Source organism: Salmo trutta, chromosome 2, assembly GCF_901001165.1.
Source record: "Salmo trutta chromosome 2, fSalTru1.1, whole genome shotgun sequence".
NCBI lineage: Eukaryota > Metazoa > Chordata > Actinopteri > Salmoniformes > Salmonidae > Salmo > Salmo trutta.
The window spans coordinates 8,735,212-8,760,896 of NC_042958.1; the positions used below are offsets into that span (position 1 = coordinate 8,735,212).

Sequence of the window (25,685 nt, forward strand, 5' to 3'; positions counted from 1 at the left end):
GATGGGTTCTGATTTATCCATGGTGTTATGTCACAGATGGGTTCTGTTTTATCCATGGTGTTATGTCATAGATGGGTTCTGTTTTATCCATGGTGTTATGTCATAGATGGGTTCTGTTTTATCCATGGTGTTATGTCATAGATGGGTTCTGTTTTATCCATGGTGTTATGTCATAGATGGGTTCTGATTTATCCATGGTGTTATGTCATAGATGGGTTCTGATTTATCCATGGTGTTATGTCATAGATGGGTTCTGATTTATCCATGGTATTATGTCACAGATGGGTTCTGATCCGATGTGTTACTTGCTCCCTTGTTGTTTTGCAGCCTGTCTGTTCCGGTACAATGGGTTTTCTTTTGTCTACCTCATCTACCTCCTGCTCATCCCGCTGTTCCCAGAACCCACCAAAACAACAATGCAAGGTAAGAAATGTTTCCTCCATGATGTATTCCAGTGAACTTATTTAGTCCCGTTTGTTTCTTACAGTAGATGTGTTCTTACTGTACAGCTCTCTTCCGTCAGTGTAGAGGCCACATCTGTTTTGGTATGAGGATGTGGAGGTAACAGTTATCTGTCTAAGAGTCAACTGACACATACAACCCTTTTAGAGACTCTTAACTGGTAATTCATTGAGCAAACAAATCAAATCAAACCAAACAATCCATTTTAAAGAGCCAGAGGTTAAATGGTCACGTTATCAGGGTTTATGGATGGCCTCGGCCTAAACCGAGGATTTACAGCACTCAGTGACAGAATGATTTCAGACTCCTCGGCCTCTGTGTCAGAGGAGGCAGGGATGAGAAATGATGGTGCTGTGGTTTGACATTGCAACACACACACATCTGTCCTTAAAATACTGAGGATACATTTTCCTGTACGGTTTTCCTTCATGTGCACCTCAATCTTTACCATCTCAGTTTGAATGTGGCTTTCATTGTACACTGTAAGCCTTCAGTTAAATATAAGAAACATTTCTTCTTAACACTACCTCCCAAATTGTGTGACAGCCAGGCAGGGATAACACCACTCATGAAAAGGGAGGGAGGGAGGACAGAGTGAGATGAAAGAATGCAGCTTCTGCCTGTCTGCACAGAGACACATGCACTCCTCCTTCACTCTCCACCTTAAGTGTCAGCTGGCCACAAGTTCAACTCTCTCCCTCTCTCCCTAAAATCTACTATCAGTGCCTCTGGCTACTACCAGTGCTGGAACACACTTTGCATCAGTACACACTAAATCTAACTGGTTCCCTTGTGTTTCTATAGGGTGGTGAGTGTATAGTGAGGTATTAGCAGTGTTGTGTATGAATATACTCCCCTTAATGTGAATTGTATAAACACCCCTTCCTATCCTGTCTCCCATTGGCTAAACTTATTTCAGTGTTTAATAACCCAGCTGTTATCTGGTCAGAAATACCTTTTTAGTCACTCCATCTGGTATTCTGGAGTTACTACATACGTATAAATTCATTATATGTACCCATTGATTCTTGAAGAATATAACTTAGAAATGCCTCATGAGCTTATTTCAACTGTCATACCCCATCAGAACCCAAAATATAAACTTGTTTTACTCCAATATTTGTCAACAAAGTGAATATTGAGAAAACACTATATAGCCTCAAAACATGATTACAACTATTATTTTGATATCATGGATGGTCAGTCCTTGCATCCATAACTCTGTCTATGAATGTGAGAGTGGTTGAATTTTTCCAGTCCCATCCCTTAGCTTTTTACCAAAACAGGGGTGGGGAGTATTCCAGACGTGTCAGAGCACGTGCTTGTCAGTCATGTGCCTCTTGTTTCAGGAGATTCTCTTGCCTTGGGGTGACAAGGCTTGGCACTAAAATCTAAAGTTATCCCCCCAAATAAAGTAGTCCACCAAAACATTGGGGGATGGGTGGGTTGGTTGGTGACAGTGGGGGGGGGGGGGGGGGGGGGATCTCAGCTGGAAAATCTTGACTCAATATCTATCCAATGACGCCGGTACATCACAAAGACAGGTTCTTGCTCTATATTTACTCACAAAAAACTATTTTATGACTTCTATTGAGGTGAAGACATGACACTCATTCCACCTCGACACCTCTAGGGAAATTAAATGACCATTTGAATGGCATTACAGTTTTGTGGTTCCCATTTATTTTTTTTAGGACGAAGCAGCTAAGGCAGCCAAATGGACAGAGACAAAAAAACTGTGATAGAACAAGATCATATGCCGGTGATGGACAATCAGGAAGTGATAGAGGTCAGGGTTCAAAAGTAAAGACTTCTCTGGTCTTCTAGCAGCTGGCTGCGGAGTGGTGGAGAGATTGAGACATCTTTCCTCTCCTTTTTATTCCCCTCCAGCTGTTTCGCTCCATCACAACTCCAGTGTTAGGCTTCAGTCCCATCTCCACTCTCCTGGAAAAAATGGACATCAATTAGTTATTTTCCTCAAGTCCTTTATAAACCAAAATATTCTCTGATTTTACACAGCTTTTCTAATAAAACTCGAGTGACCGTCCATATGTCATCCTCCGCGACACCTGTTGAGGCCAAGCTTTGTGGTCAAGCAGCTAATTATAACTAATGTTTAGTAAAATTCAATAGGGCTCGATCCAATCATACCCGCATTCACGCATTCACGCAGTTGATGTTATTCCCACAGTCAAATCCAAACTGTGAGGAAGACAGGAAACATTACTATTGCAGACACACAAACAGTAAGTCCAACTTTTGCAGTGGTATAACTGTTTGAAGAAGTCAGTCAGTCAGAGTGTCATGGGCTGATGGACTTTATCAACCAACCAAAACCTTGATGTAAACAACCCAGACCTTGCTAATTGACATAAAAGCCGTTTCCCCTGATGACTTGGGTTCTATATAAAGTTCCCTCAGAGGAATCTCTGTAATACAATACAACACCACAATCCCAGCAAACTCCAGTACCCCACTACTCCGAGCCATCCTGAAGGACGGTAATATAAACAGACGTAATCTGTCCTTGGAGAGGGGGACGCAGGAGACAAGAGGGCTTCCTAAGGAAACAGAGCTCAATGGAGAGGTCGTCACCAGGGGACCCCAGGCCCACGCCTCCCTAAATCCCTTCGTCCAAACCCCTCTGGCTCTTTTCCCCAGGAAGCCGATGAGTCACCAGCACCGTTCACACAATGAGCTGCCTATCTGCCTGCCATCCCAATCCCCCCCTCTCTGTCTCTTTGAATCCTGCCTCAATGCAACCTGTCAACCATGACCCTCTGGGACCCTCTGTTAAGGCAAACCGACAGTGAGGCTTTGACTCATTGGGTATTTTGTCAGGTGGATTGTATTTGAACTTTTATTGATGTTTCATAACGTTTGATGGCCCAGTGCAGTCAAAATTAGATTTTCCTGTGTTTTATATATATTTCCACACTATGAGGTTGTGAAATTGTAAAGATTATGATAATTCCCTTTTAGTGTAAGAGCTGTTTGAAAAGAACACCTGAAATATCAGCTTGTTGTCGTGGCATGTAGTTTTGGCCTGCCTGGTGACATTAGTTAATATACCAATAAGAAAGAGAGTTCCAAACCTCTCTGCCAATAACAGCAGGGTTTCAGTTTTCCCCTCTCCACTCAGACTACTCCCAAACAGTCCTAGCAAAATTTTTGCTTGAAATTACTCTTTGCTAAGAAGACATTTTTGTACATTTTTGACCGTTTTAATTGAAAACATTCACAGTAAGGTACTTAATTGTTACTCAGAAATGATTTGATATTGAGATAAAAAATGGCTGCATTGGACCTTTACATTTTTGGACCGGTTGTTTGGAATAGAAATTGGATCAGTTGCTTGTTCAGCACTGAATTTAATAATAGTAGTGCAAAATGTTAAGGGAGGCTGAAGAATGCAAGTTTCTGCATCACTGTCTGTTTACCAGTCAACTAGCTCTTCCTGTTGAGGTTGCATTCCAAGTGTAATACTGTATGCTGGCTTGGGCCGGCTCCTTGAACACTTCTTTGTTCATTGACAATATTCTTTGGCAGCCGATGAGGTCATGTCACACACACACACACACACACACACACACACACACACACACACACACACACACACACACACACACACACGTACGAGCGCACGCACACACATGTACACACACATGCGCACGAGCATGCACACACACACACGCCTCTGACTCACATCATAAAGTATAATTAGAGACTGGTTCACAGTTTGTTTCCTTGATGGATTAAACATTTGTTAGCTTTTTTGTTAGCTGTAGCGTTTGCTATATTGGCTACAGCTAACTCAAATTAAATCAAACTTTATTTGTCACATGCGCCGAATACAACAGGTGTACCATGAAATGCTTACTTACAAGCCCTTAACTCTTTCTTCAACTGCATTGTTGGTTAAGAAAATATTTACTAAATAAACTTAAGTAAAAAATTATAAAAAGTAACACAATAAAAAAACCATAACGAGGCTATATACAGGGGTACCAATACCGAGTCAATGTGCAGGGGTACAGGTTGTTGAGGTAATTTGTACATGTAGGTAGGGGTAAAGTGACTATGCATAGACAATATACAGCGAGTAGCAGCAGTGGGGGGTGTCAATGCAAATAGTCCAGGTGGCCATTTGATTAATTGTTCAGCAGTCTTATGGCTTGGGGTTAGAAGCTGTTAAGGAGCCTTTTGGTCCTAGACTTGGCGCTCCGGTACCGCTTGCCGTGCGGGAGCAGAGAGAACAGTCTATGACTTGAGTAGCTGGAGTTTTGGACTATTTTTGGGGCTTTCCTCTGACACAGCCTACTATGTAGGTGCTGGATGTCAGGAAGCATGGCCCTAGTGATGTACTAGGCTGTATGCACTACTCTTTGTAGCACCTTACGGTCAGATGCCGAGCATTTGCCATACCAGGTGGTGATGCAAACGGTCAGAATGCGCTCGATGGTGCAGCTGTATAACTTGTTTAGGATCTGGGGACCCATGTCAAATCTTTTCAGTCTCCTGAGGGGGAAAAGGTGTTGTCGTGCCCTCTTCACGACTGTCTTTGTGTGTTTAGACCATGATAGTTTGTTGGTGATGTGGACACCAAGGAACTTGAAACTCTCGACCAGCTTCAAAACAGACCACGTAGTCATGGGTGAACAGGGAGTACAGGAGAGGACTAAGCACGCACCCCTGAGGGGCCCCAGTGTTGAGGATCAGCGTGGCAGACATGTTGTTGCCTACCCTTACCACCTGGTGGCGGCCCATCAGGAAGTCCAGGATCCAGTTGCAGAGGGAGGTGTTTAGTCCCAGGGTCCTTAGCTTAGTAATGAGCTTTTTGGGGACTATGGTGTTGAACGCTGAGCTGTAGTCAATTAACAGCATTCACACATAGGTGTTTCTTTTGTCCAGGTGGGAAAAGACAGTGTGTAGTGCGATTGAGATTGCGTCATCTGGGAATCTGTTGGGGCGGTACACGAATTGGAGTGGGTCTTAGGGTATCCGGGATGAGGTTGTTGATGTGAGCCGAATACCAGCCTTTAAAAGCACTTCATGTCTACCGACGTGAGTGCTACAGCGCAGGTTACCTTTACTTCCTTAGTCACAGGGACTATGTTGGTCTGCTTGAAACATGTAGGTATTACAGACTCGGTCAGGTAGAGGTTGAAAATTTCAGTGAAGACACTTGCCAGTTGGTCCACGCATGCTTTGAGTACATGTCCTGGTAATCCATCTGGCCCCGTGGCTTTGTGAATGATAACGCTCTCAGTAGCTGATGTGAACAAGACCTTTGAACAGGTCAACACACAGTCATCCGGAACAGCTGGTGCTCTCTTGCATTCTTCAGTGTTGCTTGCCTCGAAGCGAACATAAAAGGCATTTTGCTCATCTGGTAGTCTCGAGTCACTGGGCAGCTCGCGGTTGTGTTTCCCTTTATAGCCCGTAATAGTTTTCAAGCCCTGCCACATCCGACGAGCATCAGAGCCAGTGTAGTAGGATTCAATGTTAATCCTGTATTGATGCTTTGCCTGTTTGATGGTTCGTCTGAGGGCATAGCGGGATTTTTTATAAGTGTCTAAACTTTTGCTTGGTGTGGATCCATGGCTTCTGGTTGGGAAATGTATGTACGGTCACTGTGTGGATGACGTCGTCCATACACTTATTGATGAAGCCGATGACTGAGGTGGTATACTCCTCAATGCCATTGCCTAGTAATATCACTGCACTCCTTTCCTCAGCATTCTAGGCCTAGTAGTATCACTCCACTTTAATCTAAATGCACAATTATACTTAATATGTATTTTCTTCACACCACAGTTTAATATGTCTTGGGACTTGCACACAAGGAATTCTCTCCAGGCTGGTTTAGACCTGTATTCATTCCTAGAGCAGCTCAAAGGGGATGTGGCATGTGAAGGCAACTGTGGCCTGATAGCATAATTTAGATTTCTTGCTAGGCTGTAATTAAAGGGTAAGTGCTTTCCACTAGATTACTCCAGATGAAACAGATTACACATCGAGCGGGTATGTAACATAGTATTAACACAAAGCTCAATTTAACTTGGAAAAGTAAAGGGACAAACAGGTGGTCAGTCTACATATGGCAGTATCTATTTACAGTATCCTGGTTCAGAAAGTAGGATTACAATGTTATAGTTTTCAACAACAAAATGTCAACAACTTAGATTTTGAGTCATTTTGAGTCATTTTACATTTACAATAATTTTGAGTAACCAAAATTAACCTTAAAACATTGGGCCATATTTAATCAGAGCCAGTAATTTGTTTGGCTGATTAGGGCTTTTACATCCCTTATGATTAGATGTAGTAAAATCATCCAAACACACTATTTGTACTGCTATTGACAATGGCTCCCATGACTAAGCTAATCAATGCCAATGAACTTTGTCAACTGAAATAGTGGTGTTTCAATTGACTAAACCAGTGGTTCCCAAGCTGTGGGGGGGTCAGTCTGCTGGGGTATTTTCAATAGGAGGCGCTATACATTTTGGCCCGGCTCTGTCATATGTGTAAGTTGGCCTCTAAATGAGTTTGGGAACCAATGAACTACACTACTACACGTATGTACATTGTGTACTTGTCGCATCCCAGGGCTGACAAGGTAAAATTCTGTCGTTTTTTTTTATTTAACTAGGCAAGTCAGTTAAGAACAAATTCTTATTTTCAATGACAGCCTAGGCACAGTGGGTTAACTGCCTTGTTCAGGGGCAGAATGACAGAATTTTGCCTTGTCAACTCGGGGATTTCATCTTGCAACCTTTCGGTTACAAGTCCAACTCTCTAACCACTAGGCTACCTGCCGCCACAAATCTGTCGTTCTGCCCCTGAACAAGGTAGTTAACCCACTGTTCCCCGGTAGGCCATCATTGCAAATAAGAATTTGTTCTTAACCTAAAGCCTGTTGAGGACAGACGTTCCGCTAGACGTTCCGCTAACACAGCTAAATGAAGCACTAACCTTTGACGATCTTCATCAGATGACACTCCTAGGACATCATGTTACACAATACATGTATGTTTTGTTCGATCAAGTTCATATTTATATCCAAAAACAGCATTTTACATTGGCGCGTGATGTTCAGAAAATGTATTCCCACCAAAAACGTCCGGTGAATTTACAAAAATACTCATCATAAACATTGACAAAATACATAACAATTATTTTAAGAATTATAGATACAGAACTCCTTTATGCAAGCGCTGTGTCAGATTTTAAAATAGCTTTACGGAGAAAGCACATTTTTCAATATTCTGAGTACATAGCTCGCCATCACAGAAAGCTATACAGACACCCGCCAAGTTCGGAGCAACCTAAACTCAGAATTAGTATTAGAAATATGCTCTTACCTTTGCTGATCTTCGTCAGAATGCACTCCCAGGAGTGCTACTTCCACAAGAAATGTTGTTTTTGTTCGAAATAATCCATAGTTATGTCCAAATACCTCCGTTTTGTTTGTGCGTTCAGGTCACTATCCAAAGGCTAACGCGCGAGCGCAATTCGAGACACAAAAAGTCAAAATGTTCCATTACCGTACTTAGAAGCATGTCAAACGCTGTTTAAAATCAATCTTTATGGTATTTTTAACGTAGAAATGCGATAATATTCAAACCGGACAATAGCGTATTCATTCAAGGAGAAAAGGAAAAAACAGTGTGCTTGCGGGACCGTGCATATCCAATCCCTTTGTTGCCAGGCAGACCACTCAGAAACTGAGCTCCTATTATCTGCCCAGTGACAGGAGAATGCTCAAACCACTTTCTGAAGGCTTTAGACAGCCAATGGAAGCCTTAGAAAGTGCAACATAACCCCACAGATACTGTAGTTTCGAAAGGGGCTAGAAAGAAGAACTACAATTCTCAGATCCTCCACTTCCTGGTTGACTTTTTCTTAGGTTTTTGCCTGCCATATGAGTTCTGTTATACTCAGACACCATTCAAACAGTTTTAGAAACCTCAGAGTGTTTTCTATCCAAATCTACTAATGATATGCATATTCTCGTGTCTGGGCAAGAGTAGTAACCAGTTTAAATCGTTTTTTCATCCGGCCGTGAAAATACTGCCCCCTATCCACATCAGGTTTTAACTGACATGTCTAGTTAAATAAAAAAAATATTCTCTCGGTCTGACAGTTTGGACTCACAAATCTGCTGTTCTCTCTCTGTTAGAACAGCAGTAAAGGGTCATAGATTAGAGTGCATTTTGTAATAATGTGATTTACTCCCGATCACTGATTTGTGATGGCCCATAAAGAGCTCTACATTTGGGCAACAGGATTGGCAAGGAGCAGCTTTCAAAACAATTAGAAGTTATTATGGGCCAACTGAAGCCAAGTTGCAACTCAAGCATCGTTGGCCCCACGCAAGCCAGACCCGACCTAGGGACCCTTTCAATGAGCTAAGCAGCTCACTCCCAAGGCTTGGCAGCCTGCACTTCTCCCAGGGACAATCTTTAAATGCGATTAAGTTGATGAAATTTCAGAATTCAGATAACAGTCGGAATTAAAAACATGTGGGGCTTGCGCCAAACACACACCATCCACTCGCCAGTCTCCTTTTACTGGCATCCTGAGATCCAGATTCATACCTTCCTTTAATCTCAACATTAATTCAAACACAGTGGTGAATGGAAGAGAGGTGAAAATGGAGAGAGAGAGAGCGAGAGCGAGAGAGAGAAATAGGGCTAAATCGCATGTTTTTTTGCTGTTGTTGGAATATGCCAAGGCAACCTCTTTTGGAATGATTCTGTAAATCTTACACACAGAGACACACAACACAACACATCTGGTCCATATTTGAGTTTACTGTGTGAGTATCGCCTTTCTCTCAGTGGTGTTTTTGAGAATTTCCTGGTACTTCTAATGGTTTCAATACATGGTACAACGTCTATCAGAAGCCATTGTGAACATTCATGCTGAATCAATACGTGATTGAATATGATCCCTTAATGTCAGCTGTTAAATCCACTTCAATCAGTGTAGATGAAGGGGAGGAGACAGGTTGAAGAAGGATTTTTAAGCCTTGAGACAATTGAGAAATGGATTGTGAATGTGTGCCATTCTGAGGGTGAATGAGCAAGACAAAAGATTTAAGAACAGAGTATGGTACTAGGTGACAGTCACATCGGTTTGTGAAAAGAACTGCAACGCTGCTGGGTTTTTCCATGCTCAATAGTTTCCCGTGTATATCAAGAATGGTCCACCACCCAAAAGACATCCAGCCAACTTGACACAACTGTGGGAAGCATTGGAGTCATTATGGGCCAGCATCCCTCTGGAACGCTTTCGACACCTTATAGAGTTCATGACCTGACGAATTGAGGCTGTTCTGAGAGCAAAAGTGTGTGTGTGTGTGTGTGTGTGGGGGGGGTAGTGTATATACACTACACTCCTAGAAAAAAGGGTTCCACACGGGTTCTTCAACTGTCCCCATAGGATAACCATTTTTGGTTCCAGGTAGAACCATTTTGGGTTCCATGTAGAAACCTCAAAATGGTTCTAATTGGAACCAAAAGCATTTTACCTGGAACCAACAAGGGTTCTTCAAAGAGTTCTCCTTTGTGGACAGTCAAATAACCCTTTTAGGTTCTAGATAACACCTTTTTTCCCCCTAGCAGAGTACATGAATAGGTTCATTGATGTCTTTTCCACAAGAGTATCTCATTGTAATGTACATACCATGTTGCCACTCCAACTCATTTCCATATCTCTCGCAAGACGCTAAAACAATGATAACCAGTAGGTGTTTATTATGTAACATGTCCGCTGTTTGATGTGTGGAGCCTCATGAAAAGTGTGTAGTGGCACCCTCTCTTTCTAATACATACAGCCTGTTATGGAAGAGAACCACAATGGATGGGGATTGCCTTTGGCTACGGTGTATGTAAGGGAGTGTGAAAGTTGCCCTGCAGCCATGTTGGGTTGGAATAATACATCTCAAATGTCTAATCTAAAACAAACTATAATTGGATGCTCAAGACCATTCACTTAAAACACCTTTATTGGCGTGCAATTGCGGCAATTGCAATGTTAATACACCACAGATTTGACATTTGACTTTAATTGTAGCCCCAGTGTTTTACAGGAAGTTCAATCCAATGTTAGACGTATACCTGAAGTTTGGCTCTAAGTTGATCAACCTGCGGACACCGCCATATGTGAGCACAATATTTGATTTATTACATAATTACATGTAGGAGTCACACTTTCTACATGACAGAGATAGCTGAGTGTCCCTACTAGGACAGTGTCCATATCAGGATAGCATCAGGTTTTTATGGAAGTTGTGTCTGAGTCACAAGGCGTTGGTGTCAGAAGTGGGATCATTAATCCTTATAGAGAGATGGAAGTGGCTCTTCGGGAGTTTACAGGAGTGTTCCCCTGCTCAGTGTCAGGCTCCTAACAGCTGCACAGTTAGTGGCTGACACACGCCAAGGGCGCTCTCTCTCACACGTTTTGAGCTAGTGTCAGCATCTCACTGCCTGTCTGGGTTTGAGTTAAATGGAAGGTGCCAATTTGTCAGCTGAATTTGATACCTTGCTTAGAGTTATGGATCCATAGTTAGGAATATTACACGTACTTGTTTGTTTTGATGAAAACCTGCCAACATCTTGTTTGGTTCTGCCATGAACTGAGTGGGCTTTTCTGCTTCCTGGTTAGATGTTGTTACATGTTTGAAGGTAAGACCCAGGTGCAGACAATGTCGAAGTAACAAAAGTTCATTAATTCGAACACGGGCAAGCAAAGGTACAGGACGGCAGGCAGGCTCAGTGTCTGGTCAGGCAGGGGTCAGTAATCCAGAGTAGTGGGGCAAAGGTACCAGACCGCAGGCAGGGTCATGGGCAGGGCAGGCAGGCAGAGGTCGGTAATCCAGAGTAGAGGGCAAAGGTACAGGACAGCAGGCAGGGTCAGGGCAGGCACAAAAGACAAAACTGGGAAAACAAGAAAATAGACAAGGCAGGAGCAAGGGGAAAAACTCGTAGGTTTGAGGAACAAAACGATGCACAGGGGATAATGGGGAAGATGGGCAACACCTGGAGGAGGGTGGAGACAATCACAAAGACAGGTGAAACAGATCAGGGCGTGACAGTTGTACTAATCGACTGAACCAGCTAAAGCATTTCCATTCAGGGGTTTGTTCTTGTTCACTTCCCACTGCTTTATCATACTTTTCCCCTGCAAGACATCCAGATACCTCTGCTCTGCATCGTCCCCTGATCACTCCTATCAACATTTTGTAAGTCGCTCTGGATAAGAGCGTCTGCTAAATGACGTAAATGTAAAAAATGTAAATCTCTAAGCAACCCGTCCAATCAGCCATCAAACCAGACAGTCGGTCAATCATCACTAGTTGTTGAGCTCTGTTTCATCCATCACATTTGACTTTAGAGGTCACCATGTGTTTAGGTTGGTCCAAACATGACGGATGGCCACCGGCCTGCCAAAAATATCATTGGGATATTACTGGCCCTGGTCAGCGGGGAAACCTGTAATACAGTACTGTATTAGGATTAATGGAGGTGGATTACTGCAGGCCTGGCCTATTAGGATGGGACCAGACAGGTTAAGCTATGTTAACTGGAAACCCCCTGCCTGCCCTGACCCTGACCCTGCCTGCACCTTTGCCCTCTACTCTGGATTACCGACCTCTGCCAGTCTTCCCTGTGGCTCAGTTGGTAGAGCATGGTGCTTGCAACGCCAGCATGGTGTGTGCAACGCCAGGGTTGTGGGTTCAATTCTCACGGGGGGCCAGTACAAAAAAAAAAATATTTGAAAAATGCATGAAATTAAATGTATGTATTCACTACTGGAAGTCGCTCTGCATAAGAGCGTCTGCTAAATAACTAAAATGTAAAATGTAATAATTGGGCCGTGAGGTCTCCACTCTGTCAATGACAAGTATCTAATGTTACTCTACAGTCGGTGGAGTATTGGGCGATGAATAGTTAGTTGCGAGTGTTTTTTAGCTCTGTCATGCATCGAATATGATTTGGTAAAATGCATTGTGTTTTTAAAGTATGGCCTTACTAATGACGTGAGAACCAGTTATGAAATTGTTGAAATACAAATGTTTATTCGTCCTAATAAAGTTAACATTTGTCTCATAGTCTTATTACTCCTTCATCACGAGGAAAATCTGAACCATAACTAGGAAGTAGTTACCACTACTACTATTTGACTTGACAGACCCTCTAATGTTGTGTAAGCTATTCAATCTGAATTATGCACTGGACCTCAGTATCCGAGAAACCTTAGAGGATCATTTCTCTCTCTTTCAGGTCACACAGGGTGCCTGCTTAAGTCCCTGTGCTTCACCAGTATGGCTTTCCTGCTGCTACACATCATCTACCAGGTTACCATCAACAGTCTGCTAGCAGGAGACAACATAGAACCCAACTTCAACTGTGAGTACCAATCTTCTCTACTACACTCCCATTAAAGTGTGATGTCCTTTCTACCTCATTTACAGACACGAACACGTGATGGAATGTACACTGAAGAAAAATATAAACGCAATATGTAAAGTGTTGGTCCCATGTTTCATGAGCTGAACTAAAGTATCCCAGATATTTTTCACCTTGTGCTGGGGACAATAAAAGGGTTGATGTCTGTAGAGGGAACACCCCAGTGAGTGGGACATGGGCCGGCTGGGGCTCCAGTCTGGGGGTGAGCGGAGGTTACAGCCCAGTCCACGCCTAGATCAGGTTACCCACTGGCCCGACACCAGGGTTTTCAGACCAGAATCTGAGACCCGGTCTGCGCCGCGGTCCAACACAGGCCCCGCTGTTGCTGCTGCAAACCACTGGCACAAATCTCTCTGAGTAGCAATATAAGCCACAACATCTGCACTCAAGATGGGGATAAACATAATGAAAATAAAAAACTCCCTCACTCCCATGCTGCCCTGAAAGAAGTACATTCAAACCCCCACCAATAATTCAGAGTGAAGGTGGTCTGTCTCACGTGTAGAGTACAATCATAAAATGTTTCAAATGATGTGCGGGGTCTTCAAGTTGCATAAGAACCCTTGAAACACCATCTGACCCTAGTGTCAGAATGCAGTGTTATGTCAAAACACTTCAAGTAAACAATCGATCAAATAACATCAGCAATTCACCAAGTTTTAAAAAACCAAGTGTATCTTTGTGTGCGATGTGTAAATCGTTTTTTTTGTTGGTAAAAGGTTGGAATTATGTATCACCTGTAAACCTCCGTCTAGACAGGACAACGCTGTTCTCTTGTAAACAGCTGAGTTAACAGACTTTTTTCTCTCAAATACCCCGGGACAATTCCAGAATACTGATGAAAATAGGCTGCCAAACATAATACAGTGGAAATTTACGGCAATGCTAAAGTCAGTTGCAGTCAGAATGCAATGAACAGATAATATAACCAGAAATAATATTGGACACTATAGATGGTGCTCTTGGGTAGTGTACACCATAGACGGTACTCTTGGGTAGTGTACACCATAGACGGTGCTCTTGGGTAGTGTACACCATAGACGGTGCTCTTGGGTGGTGTACACCATAGACGGTGCTCTTGGGTAAATAATAGTGGACACCATAGACGGTGCTCTTGGGTAGTGTACACCATAGACGGTGCTCTTGGGTAAATAATAGTGGACACCATAGACGGTGCTCTTGGGTAGTGTACACCATAGACGGTGCTCTTGGGTAGTGTACACCATAGACGGTGCTCTTGGGTAGTGGACACCATAGACGGTGCTCTTGGGTAAATAATAGTGGACACCATAGACGGTGCTCTTGGGCAGTGTACACCATAGACGGTGCTCTTGGGTAGTGTACACCATAGACGGTGCTCTTGGGCAGTGTACACCATAGACGGTGCTCTTGGGTAAATAATAGTGGACAGTATAGACGGTGCTCTTGGGTAAATAATAGCTGACAGTATAGACGGTGCTCTTGGCTAAATAATTGAGGGCACTATAGTTCCAATCCATGGCTGCAAAGCTACTTGGCTAGTTAGCTATAGCTACTCTGTAAGCTAGCTTGACATACTAGAAAGTAATATAAACATGTTGAGAAAAAAAATAACTAAAAGAAACGTGTTTTATTTTCTGAATCAATTTGGTTATCCTGTCTTGATTATATAAGTTCTATTTTGCTCTCTCACAAAATGAAAGAGATCTCTTTGACGAGACATTTAGTCAGTGAATCAGGCCTTCTCCATGGTAGTCAGAGACTCTATCTGCCATACATGTCTTCAAACTACTGTAAACCCCCTAAGTAGACCCTTACCTAAGGACATTTTTGAGGGGCTCTATGCTACGCCCTTATACAATTCCCTTAGGTAAGGGAACATTATTCCTTAAGGTAAAGCCTTAAGGTAAAGCCTTAAGATGTTTTATGCAACTGGGCCCTGGCCCTTCCATCTCTTATGTACTGGCCCTTCCATCCCTTATGTACTGGCCCTTCCATCCCTTATGTACTGGCCCTTCCATCCCTTATGTACTGGCCCTTCCATCCCTTATGTACTGGCCCTTCCATCCCTTATGTACTGGCCCTTCCATCCCTTATGTACTGGCCCTTCCATCTGTTATGTACTGGCCCTTCCATCCCATCCCTTATGTACTGGCCCTTCCATCCCAGCCCTTATGTACTGGCCCTTCCATCTGTTATGTACTGGCCCTTCCATCTGTTATGTACTGGCCCTTCCATCCCATCGCTTATGTACTGGCCCTTCCATCCCTTATGTACTGGCCCTTCCATCTCTTATGTACTGGCCCTTCCATCCCTTATGTACTGGCCCTTCCATCCCTTATGTACTGGCCCTTCCATCCCTTATGTACTGGCCCTTCCATCCCATATGTACTGGCCCTTCCATCCCATATGTACTGGCCCTTCCATCCCATCCCATATGTACTGGCCCTTCCATCCCCTCCCATATGTACTGGCCCTTCCATCCCTTATGTACTGGCCCTTCCATCCCATATGTACTGGCCCTTCCATCCCATATGTACTGGCCCTTCCATCCCCTCCCATATGTACTGGCCCTTCCATCCCCAACTAGTTCTCACAGTCTCACGTCAGAATTAGACGCTTATCCATGTTTCTTAAACATCAAATTAACTCCAAATGTTTAAGGTTAGGGTTAAATTTACGGATTAACTCAGAAATCTTAAGGTTAGGTATTAACTCAGAGTGGTTAAGGTAAACTTTCCATTGCTGGATTTAAACTTGCAACCTTTGTAATCAGAGACAGATGCTTACATCCATCCACCTTTCCCGTTAACTATGACCTAGCAAAACCAAAACCAACTTGAAGGTAACAGTGCTTATTGTTGCCCCTAGTTGCCAGTTTCCATGTCAAATACTGACTTGTATCACGGATGACCTGGCTGTCCATCCCTTATGTACTGTTCCTTCCAACACCCGAACATGACTGAATCCCTCTATGATTGGATGATTTAGATTCCAGCTGGATTCATGTCAGCTTACATTTCTCTTATTCTTTTACTTAAAGCTAATGTACATGACCACATTGGTCCTCCGTGACAGGGCGGGTGTTGTACTGTGGTTGGCGTTGTAAGATGGACACCGGGGGAAGTGAACGCGAATCTCTACGCCCCCAGGCGTGGCGGCTGTCTCCCAGGGTCTTCAGCATGGCTCTCAAAGGTCAAAGTTTGGGGCCCCAGGGGAACCAATGGGAACCCAGCAGAGCACGGTGTGCTGGTGGTAGGCCCAGGCACAGGTCAGACAGATGTGGGAGGTTGTTTGTGTGTCACTCTGCTTTGCCTCACTACATCTGTCTACCCCTGTTCCAGATCACCCTTTTATACTCTTCTTTCACTCTCTGTCATCCCCCTTTCCTGTCATTCCTGTTGATGTCTCATTCCTCCATGCTAGTGTTATTTCTCACGTAGGCTACCTCCTCAAAATATTATCCTGAAACCCCTCCTCAATCAAGTTCCTTCAGTTCCGTTGTGACACGTTTTCGCCAAACGTGTAAAGGTTAAGCTCGAGCACAGCTTCTGTCTCCTCTCTACTATACAGTAGTGTGAAGAGCAAGTTATTCTCTACCTCAGTGGTTCCCAAACTGTGGGGGTAGTATACTATAATATACTACTGTATAGTATATTATAACTATATTATTATTATTGTTCCCCAATGCTGGAAGGGGGGCCTGAGTGAAAACGTTTCACAACCCCTGCTCTAACTAACCTCTGAATTTTGCTGTTACTCTTAGGTCATACTATTTACGACCTGTTACAGTATACACTGAGTGTACCAAAGATTAGGAACACCTTCCTAATATTGAGTTGAACCCCTTTTTGCACTCAGAACAGCCTCAATTCGTCAGGGCATGGAATCTACAAGGTGTTGAAAGCGTTCCACAGGGATGCTGGCCCATGTTGACTCCAACGCTTCCCACAGTTGTGTCAAGTCGACTGGATGTCCTTTGAGTGGTAGACCCTTCTTGATACACACTGGAAACTGTTGAGCATAAAAAACCCAGCAGAGTTGCAGTTCTTGACACAAACCGGTGCGCCTGGCACCTACTACCATACCCTGTTCAAAGGCACTTCAGTCTTTTGTCTTACCCATTCCCCCTCTGAATAGCACACATACACAATCCATGTCTTAAAAATCTGTTTTTTTGAGGCCTCCCGAGTGGTGCAGCGGTCTAAGGCACTGCATCGCAGTGCTAGAGGTGTCACTATAGACCTGGGTTTGATCCCAGGCTGTATCACAACTGGCCGTCATCGGGAGTTCCTTAGGGCGGTGCACAATTGGCCCAGCGTCGTTAGGGGAGAGTCGTTAGGGGAAGGTTTGGCCGGGGGAGTTTTACTTGGCTCATTGTGCTCTTGTGGCGCGCCAGGTGCCTGTAGGGGGACCTTGGTCATCAGTTGAATGGTGTTTCCTCTGACAGATTGGTGCGGTTGGATGTTAAGAAGTGTGGTTTGACGGGTCATGTTTCAGAGGATGCGTGACCTTTGCCTCCCAAGCCCATTGAGTTGCAGCGATGAGACAATATCTACACTGATGAAATTGGATTTAACTTTCACCTGGATTCGCCTGGTCAGTCTCTGTTATGGAAAGAGCAGGTGTTCTCAATGTTTTGTACACTCAGTGTATATAAGGATAATATCATTGGAAACACTCATTACAATCCTTACAGAAAAAAACAAATGATTTCAGATGTGGAAAATCACTTGATTTCCCGTGAAATTTCAGATGTGAAATCATGTGAAAACATTTGCTTTTGCAACACTTCATAGGTGATCACATGTAGTTTCATGTTAGCACATGTTGCTTTACATGTTATCACATTAACTTCACATAAGATTAAGATCATGTGTTTCTGGAACACTGTGTGTTTTTTCTGTAAGGGAATCCTCCACAGTAGCTGGTTGGACTCGATTTCTTAACCAGCATCATGATGATTGATATGGCCTCTAATCGGTAGCTACATTTGACCACTGTGTGAACACAACACACTTACTATTAACTCAGCTCTACTTCTAAAGTTAGATATGTTGACGGTTTTGAATTATGGTACTGGTAAACTGACTTTACATTAAGTTACAGGCGTTCGTTATTGTTTTTCCTCGTGCTAGTGACAGTTCTGTTCCATTTTCAGGGAAATGCTGCACCTAGCTTGGTGTGCATCTTCAGGGAGGACTTTCAGCATGATACAACCTACAGACTGTAGCACTGTGGTAATAACGTAGTGTCCCTAAAGAACACTGTGTTCAAACAAGCTATCGTTTGATACTTTGTAGTCATTGTTTGGCCTTACTGAAACGTCAGGGACAGCAACTGTGACCTGAATATCTGTTCTAGTAATAGCCTTGTTCGAATTCTATGCACACTATTAGAACAAAGGGTTCCAAAACCATTCATCGGCTGTCCCCACAGGAAAACCCTTTTGGGTTCCAGGTAGAACCCTTTTTGGTTCCACGTAGAACCCCCTTGGAACTGAACTGAAATGAACTGACACCAAGTGATGTTATAGAGAACATTGCCAACATCTATTTTCTACTGTCTCTAGATAGTGATGTCATATGGGGCTTTAAAACAAAAGTTGAGGTGGTTTTATCATGGGAATCAGCATTCCTACTTTTATTGCTTTCTGACTTTCTATTCATAGCAGTAGACCAGAGTCTACTGTCTCAAAGTGTGTCACGGGATCTCACATCTGTTTACTGCTGACAGGAGAACCTTACAGTACAATAAACCTGATTGGTTGGGGATGTACTGCTCTGTGTTGAGTTGCAAGGGAGGCAGAATCCATCAAATTCACACTTTGCTAATCTTGCACTGCGGAAAGAGGAGTTTAATTAGATCTCGTCAAAATGATTACATAATTTTTGGGGCTTTTGTTTGGCTCTGCAATATGTGTTATTGCAATCCAAGTTTACCACAGTGCAGGTTTGGTTGAATTCCAGTCTAGGATTTCAATTGAGCAAACTGATGTGAACTATGCCCATATGAACTTTCACTTCTGACAGCATTTGATGCACTGCATTATGTTGAGGATCCCTGTTAGCAGCATTCAACAGTGAGCGGTTCATTGCAGTGCACTTCGTTGACCAGCAGCTATGACATCACAGCGCTAGCTAAAGGGGGAAGCCATGTCCTTCACACAGGGAAGGTTATCTGATTGTCCAACAGTCAACACCATTTCCGTTGTTTTTATATTTCCTCCAGGTCCAAGTGGCCTTTGAGTATGTTATGGGGTGTGAGTACTGTACTGTACAGGCTTGAAGGGGGGAGGGGTGGCTAGTCAACATGGCCTTAACAACAAGACACTAATAGAACTTTAGGAAAACTTCGAGGCGCACGCTCACTTTTCGCCCTCGCCACTGTATCCTCACTGCATCCCGACGCAGCTCGGTGTATTTCCTGGTCGTGCACAAAATGACATCTCCCTGCCTCTGTCTCTGTTGGCAGGGAATAAATCCCCACTGTATAGAATATGCCGGGGAGGGGGCGTGCGGCCCTCAGAACGCAGAGTGAAGTGAAGGAGCGAGAGAGGGAGCGAAAACAAGTAGTCCTTCTGTGGAGGGAACCCTAGGTGAGGTCAGAGATAAAAAGGGGATTAAAAATTTGCCTGGCTGCTATAAGAGAGTGCTGTGGCAAGAGAAAGGGGATTGCTATGTGAAGAGAGACTTGGACATCTGAGATAGTGTAGTCTACAGTTGAACTGCCCTTGTAATGTGAGGTAAGTCAAAAGTGCGGGTTTAAGCTCCCGAGTGGCACAGCGGTCTAAGGCACTGCATCTCAGTGCTAGAGGCGTCACTACAGACCCTGAATCGATTCCAGGCTGTATCACAACTGGCCGTGATTGGGAGTCCCATAGGGCGGCGCACAATTGTCGTCCGGGTTAGGGTTTGGCCGGGCTAGGCCGTCATTGTAAATAAGAATTTGTTCTTAGGTGGCTTTCCTAGTTAAATACATTAAAAAAAAAGTAATTAAAATTTAAAAAGTTGCACGATGCACCCAGCTAATACATTTCTAGTAGACTTATACCAAAATGTACCTTGAGAAAAGCCACAGATAAAATGTGGTGTCGGTTAAATTGATATTAAGAAGTGAATATTTGGAGCACTCCAGAAACCTACTTTTTGTATGTGCATCTTACTTAGAAAACTTTACTAGTAGAAATAGTAATAGAGATTTACCCTTGGAGTGTAGTAGGCTGTCACGGGCGTCGTAGGGATTGGACCAAAACGCAGCGGGAATGTGAACGCTCATTATCTTCTTCATTAAACAAAAAATTAACACTGAACAACAAGCACGATTAAAACAGTCTTGTCAGATGCAACAAACACTAAACAGGAAACAACTACCCACAAATCCCATAGAAAAAACACCCCTACTAAATAGGACCTTCACTTAGAGGGAACGAGGAACAGCTGCCTCCAATTGAAGGTCAAAACAATAAACTGGACATAGAAATAGAAAAACTAGAAAATAGAACATAGAAATACAAAACATAGAACACAACCCAAAAACCCCGACAACACAAAACAAACACACCCCTGCCACGTCCTGACCAAACTACAATAACAAATAACCTCTTTTACTGGTCAGGACGTGACATAGGCAGTGTGTGTACGAGCTCCACTGGGCTTGTCAGAACACCAGCAACAAGACTTTTTCACCTATCAACATTTTCAAGAGCTGCCAGCAAAAATGACAAAACGTCCAAAAGGTGACTCCTGTTTTTGTCATTTATAGCTCTGAGTGTCCTGCTATAAGAATCATCTTCCCCAGGATGTGCAGCCCAATTCACACGATGCAACCATGAGCCACATTTCATAGGGATGCAGGCAGCACGGACCAAGGAGAGGATGGGGTTTCCACTAGCTACGTTATTGGTCAGAATGAATGTAAACAAAATGTCAAACCCAATAATAAGGTTGTAGACGTGTCCCACAGTAGGCTGTGTGGAGGTGGGAGGTGAAAAGCATCTGTGCCAGAGCTTCAGTCGTATTTTCCCCGCCTGGATTGCACCCCTTGTCCCAACTAATAACAGTGAAGAATAGTGAAAAGATCTTCTTGCAAATCATCGACTTAGCGGCCTTGCCTTGAGTGGGCCCCTCGATTTGGCCCTCTACTGACTTGGCCTAACCTCGGATGTGTGCTTGGTCAGTCAGCAAGAGAGCTGCAGCCATGTTTACCAGGTGTACGTCCATCCGTCCGTCCGTTTGTCTGTCCGTCTGTTTCCAATTGAATAGGAGAAGTAGAGGTTAAGATGAGGTCATCATTAAGAGACTTCCAGGAAGGAACAGGTCTTTATGTCTTATGTCCTCCTCTATCGCCATAACTACACAAAAACTCAACGTCTGTAAGCCCAAGCAAAAACGCAATTAGCTCAGTACTGTAGCTTAACAATCCACAGAGGACCTCAGTCTTTGATATTCCCCCCCAAAATTACATGACTGCAATTGAATCCCACAATGCACATAAACTGAAAGTTTTTCCCTGTTTTCTTTAAAGGAATTTCTATGGTAGTTTGCAGGTTTTTACAAGATGTCTCAACCACAATTTGTTTACATTGTCGAAGCATTGTACAGGCTTGTAGGAGTCTGGTTTGGTAGATTTCCCATGTTGTTCAGAAAGACTTTTGGGGTGTTTTATGCCTTGTTTTCCCCGAACAGCCATCATCTGTAGAATAAGCCATATGAAAACATTGTGCTCCGCAGCACAGACAGCTTCTAAAATGGCTCACTCTCAGCAGAAGGAAACCACTGTTGTTTTTCTGCTGGGGGAGCTGAGAGATTGTTTTTAGACTGTCTTCACCACAGGTGTTTCTGAATTGCTCATTGTTATTTTGGGAAAATTAACTGTTACAAGCTGTCTTGAATGAACACCAGAAATAGTTTTCTTTGAGTTTCTATTTGAGGGTCCTTTTGTTCTTCCTCGTGTCCTTTCTACCTTCCCAACAGCTTGCTCTCTCTCATTTTTATGTGCTGTTTGTATGGACACACTGGAGGCTTCACTTTTATTGGCTACCTCCTTTGAGTTATGACCTAATGCCCAGGTGATTTCCACCATTCCTGTGACCATGACATCATAGAGTGATAGAGAGAGAAAGACTAAGGGAAGCAGCAGTAAATCTGCACTAAATTCACTAGGTACAGTAATCAGTGTTAGGCTAATCCAGGTATGTAGCATGATCTAGGAAGGGACGTTGCATCCGTGTTGACAGACAAATGTTATAATTAGGACTTCTGAGGCTTCGTTGATCCACCAGACTGCTCGTGTCTAAGTGAAGTGCTTCTCTCCCAGTGATATCCAGATCAGCGCATCACACTATAGTCTAGATATGGGCTCGACGGGTTGCTGTGTCGACTGGTCTAAGTGGCACCCAACGGTTTGAGCTACCGCATTTGAATGTGTACATATATCAAAGCACTGTCCTTAGAAAAACAATGTCGGCGATCAGAGGAAACATGAGATAAAATAATGGTCATGAATGGTGTTTCGTGTATTTCATGATTTAAGTGGTAGACACATCATTATAATACAAAAATGAACAGGAAACAAATTAAATAAAGGTTAAATAAAAAAAATATTCTAAACTAAAAAAAATCTAATCAGAAACAAAACAGAACAAAACAAGAAACACAAACAGCGCACTGACATGAAACAGCAACAATGACGACTGGGGAAGAAACCAAAGGGAGTGACATATAAAGGGCAGGTAATCAAGGAGGTGATGGAGTCCAGGTGAGTGTCATTATGCGCATACCGCTGGTGACAGGTGTGCGCAATAACGAGCAGCCTGGTGACCAAGAGGCGGGAGAGGGAGCCCATGTGACAGTGTCGAATACAACAGGTGTAGCCTTTACATTGAAATGCTTGCTTACTAGCCCTTCCCAACGATGCAGAGTAAAGATGTAAAAAGACATTGAAAAAATAGTGACACGAGAAGAATAAAATACACAAGAATGGAGCTATATACAGAGATCACTGTACATCACTGTGCAGGGGTACAGTATATACAGGAAGTATGTCCAGGGGTACAGTATATACAGGAAGTATGTCCAGGTGTACAGTATATACAGGAAGTATGTCCAGGGGTACAGTATATACAGGAAGTATGTCCAGGGGACAGTATATACAGGGAGTACCAGTACCAGATCAATGTCCAGGGGACAGTATATACAGGGAGTACCAGTACCAGATCACTGTCCGGGGGACAGTATATACAGGAAGTACCAGTACCAGATCACTGTCCAGGGTACAGTATAGACAGGGAATACCAGTACCAGATCACTGTCCAGGGGTACAGTATAGACAGGAAGTATGTCCAGGTGTACAGTATATACAGGAAGTATGTCCAGGTGTACAGTATATACAGGAAGTATGTCCAGGGGTACAGGATATACAGGAAGTACCAGTACCAGATCACTGTCCAGGGATACAGTATATACAGGGAGTACCAGATCACTGTCCAGGGGTACAGTATAGACAGGGAGTACCAGTACCAGATCACTGTCCAGGGTACAGTATACAGTGGGGGAAAAAAGTATTTGATCCCCTGCTGATTTTGTACGTTTGCCCACTTACAAAGAAATGATCAGTCTATAATTTTAATGGTAGGTTTATTTGAACAGTGAGAGACAGAATAACAACAAAAAAATCCAGAAAAACACATGTCAAAAATGTTATAAAATGATTTGCATTTTAATGAGGGAGATAAGTATTTGACCCCTCTGCAAAACATGAATTAGTACTTGGTGGCAAAACCCTTGTTGGCAATCACAGAGGTCAGACGTTTCTTGTAGTTGGCCACCAGGTTTGCACACATCTCAGGAGGGATTTTGTCCCACTCCTCTTTGCAGATCTTCTCCAAGTCATTAAGGTTTCGAGGCTGACGTTTGGCAACTCGAACGTTCAGCTCCCTCCACAGATTTTCTATGGGATTAAGGTCTGGAGACTGGCTAGGCCACTCCAGGACCTTAATGTGCTTCTTCTTGAGCCACTCCTTTGTTGCCTTGGCCGTGTGTTTTGGGTCATTGTCATGCTGGAATACCCATCCACAACCCATTTTCAATGCCCTGGCTGAGGGAAGGAGGTTCTCACCCAAGATTTCACAGTACATGGCCCCGTCAAATGATGCGGTGAAGTTGTCCTGTCCCCTTAGTAGAAAAACACCCCCAAAGCATAATGTTTCCACCTCCATGTTTGACGGTGGAGATGGTGTTCTTGGGGCCATAGGCAGCATTCTTCCTCCTCCAAACACGGCAAGTTGAGTTGATGCCAAAGAGCTCCATTTTGGTCTCATCTGACCACAACACTTTCACCAGTTGTCCTCTGAATCATTCAGATGTTCATTGGCAATCTTCAGATGGGCATGTATATGTATTCTTGAGCAGGGGGACCTTGCTGCAGGATTTCAGTCCTTCACGGCGTAGTGTGTTACCAATTGTTTTCTTGGTGACTATGGTCCCAGCTGCCTTGAAATCATTGACAAGATCCTCCCTTGTAGTTCTGGGCTGATTCCTCACTGTTCTCATGATCATTGCAACCCCATGAGGTGAAATCTTGCATGGAGCCCCAGGCCGGGGGATATTGACAGTTCTTTTGTGTTTCTTCCATTTGCGAAATAATCGCACCAAATGTTGTCACCTTCTCACCAAGCTGCTTGGCGATGGTCTTGTAGCCCATTCCAGCCTTGTGTAGGTCTACAATCTTGTCCCTGACATCCTTGGAGAGCTCTTTGGTCTTGGCCATGGTGGAGAGTTTGGAATCTGATTGATTGCTTCTGTGGACAGGTGTCTTTTTTACAGGTAACAAGCTGCGGTTAGGAGCACTCCCTTTAAGAGTGTGCTCCTAATCTCAGCTCGTTACCTGTATAAAAGACACCTGGGAGTCAGAAATCTTTCTGATTGAGAGGGGGTCAAATACTTATTTCCCTCATTAAAATGCTAATCAATTTATAACATTTTGACATGTTTTTCTCAATATTTTTGTTGTTATTCTGTCTCTCACTGTTCAAATAAACCTACCATTAAAATTATAGACTGATCCTTTCTTTATCAGTGGGAAAACGTACAAAATCAGCAGGGGATCAAATACTTTTTTCCCCCACTGTATACAGGGAGAACCAGTACCAGATCATTGTGCAGAGGTACAAGATATTTCAGGTAGATATGTACTTAAAGGCATGGTAAAGTGACTAGACATCAGGATAGATAATAATAAGGTATTTGAGGTAGATATGTACATGAAGGCAGGGTAAAGTGGCTATGCATCAGGATAGATAATAATAAGGTATTTGAGGTAGATATTTACATACAGGCAGGGTAAAGTGACTAGACATCAGGATAGATAATAATAAGAGGAAGAATAGAGAACAGAGTAGCAGCAGCATATGATGAGTGTAAAAGTGTATGTGTGTGTGTATGTGTGTGTTGTGTCGGTATGCATGTGTGCGAGTATGTTGTGTACAGTATGTGAATGTGTCTGGGATTTGTGTGGGTGTCAGTGTAGTGTGTGTGAGTGAGTGTGTATATAGTGTACATATATAGTCTTTTGAGTGTGCATAAAGTCAGTGCAAGATGGGATCAATGCAGATAAAGTGAACTCCAAAATGTTTGGGGCAGTGACACATTTGTTGTTGTTGTTGCTCTGTACTCCAACCTCTTTGGTACAATGACTATGAGGTTAAAGTGCAGACTGACAGGTTTAATTGAAGGGTATTTCCATCCATATTGGGTGAACCATTTA

The 25,685-nt window shown here is 43.3% G+C and overlaps 1 protein-coding gene across 1 annotated transcript in view; it reads left to right on the plus strand.

Annotated features, from left to right (window-relative positions):
- The first annotated feature begins 313 nt into the window (after positions 1 to 313).
- The window catches only part of LOC115148714 (piezo-type mechanosensitive ion channel component 2-like), a 54,366-nt gene continuing 28,994 nt past the window's right edge, over positions 314 to 25,685 (plus strand). The window contains exons 1-2 of the mRNA XM_029690865.1: positions 314 to 423; positions 12,756 to 12,881. Of these exons, the coding sequence (XP_029546725.1) occupies positions 417 to 423; positions 12,756 to 12,881 (133 nt within the window). The 5' untranslated portion in view covers positions 314 to 416. The remainder of the gene's footprint in view (positions 424 to 12,755; positions 12,882 to 25,685) is intronic.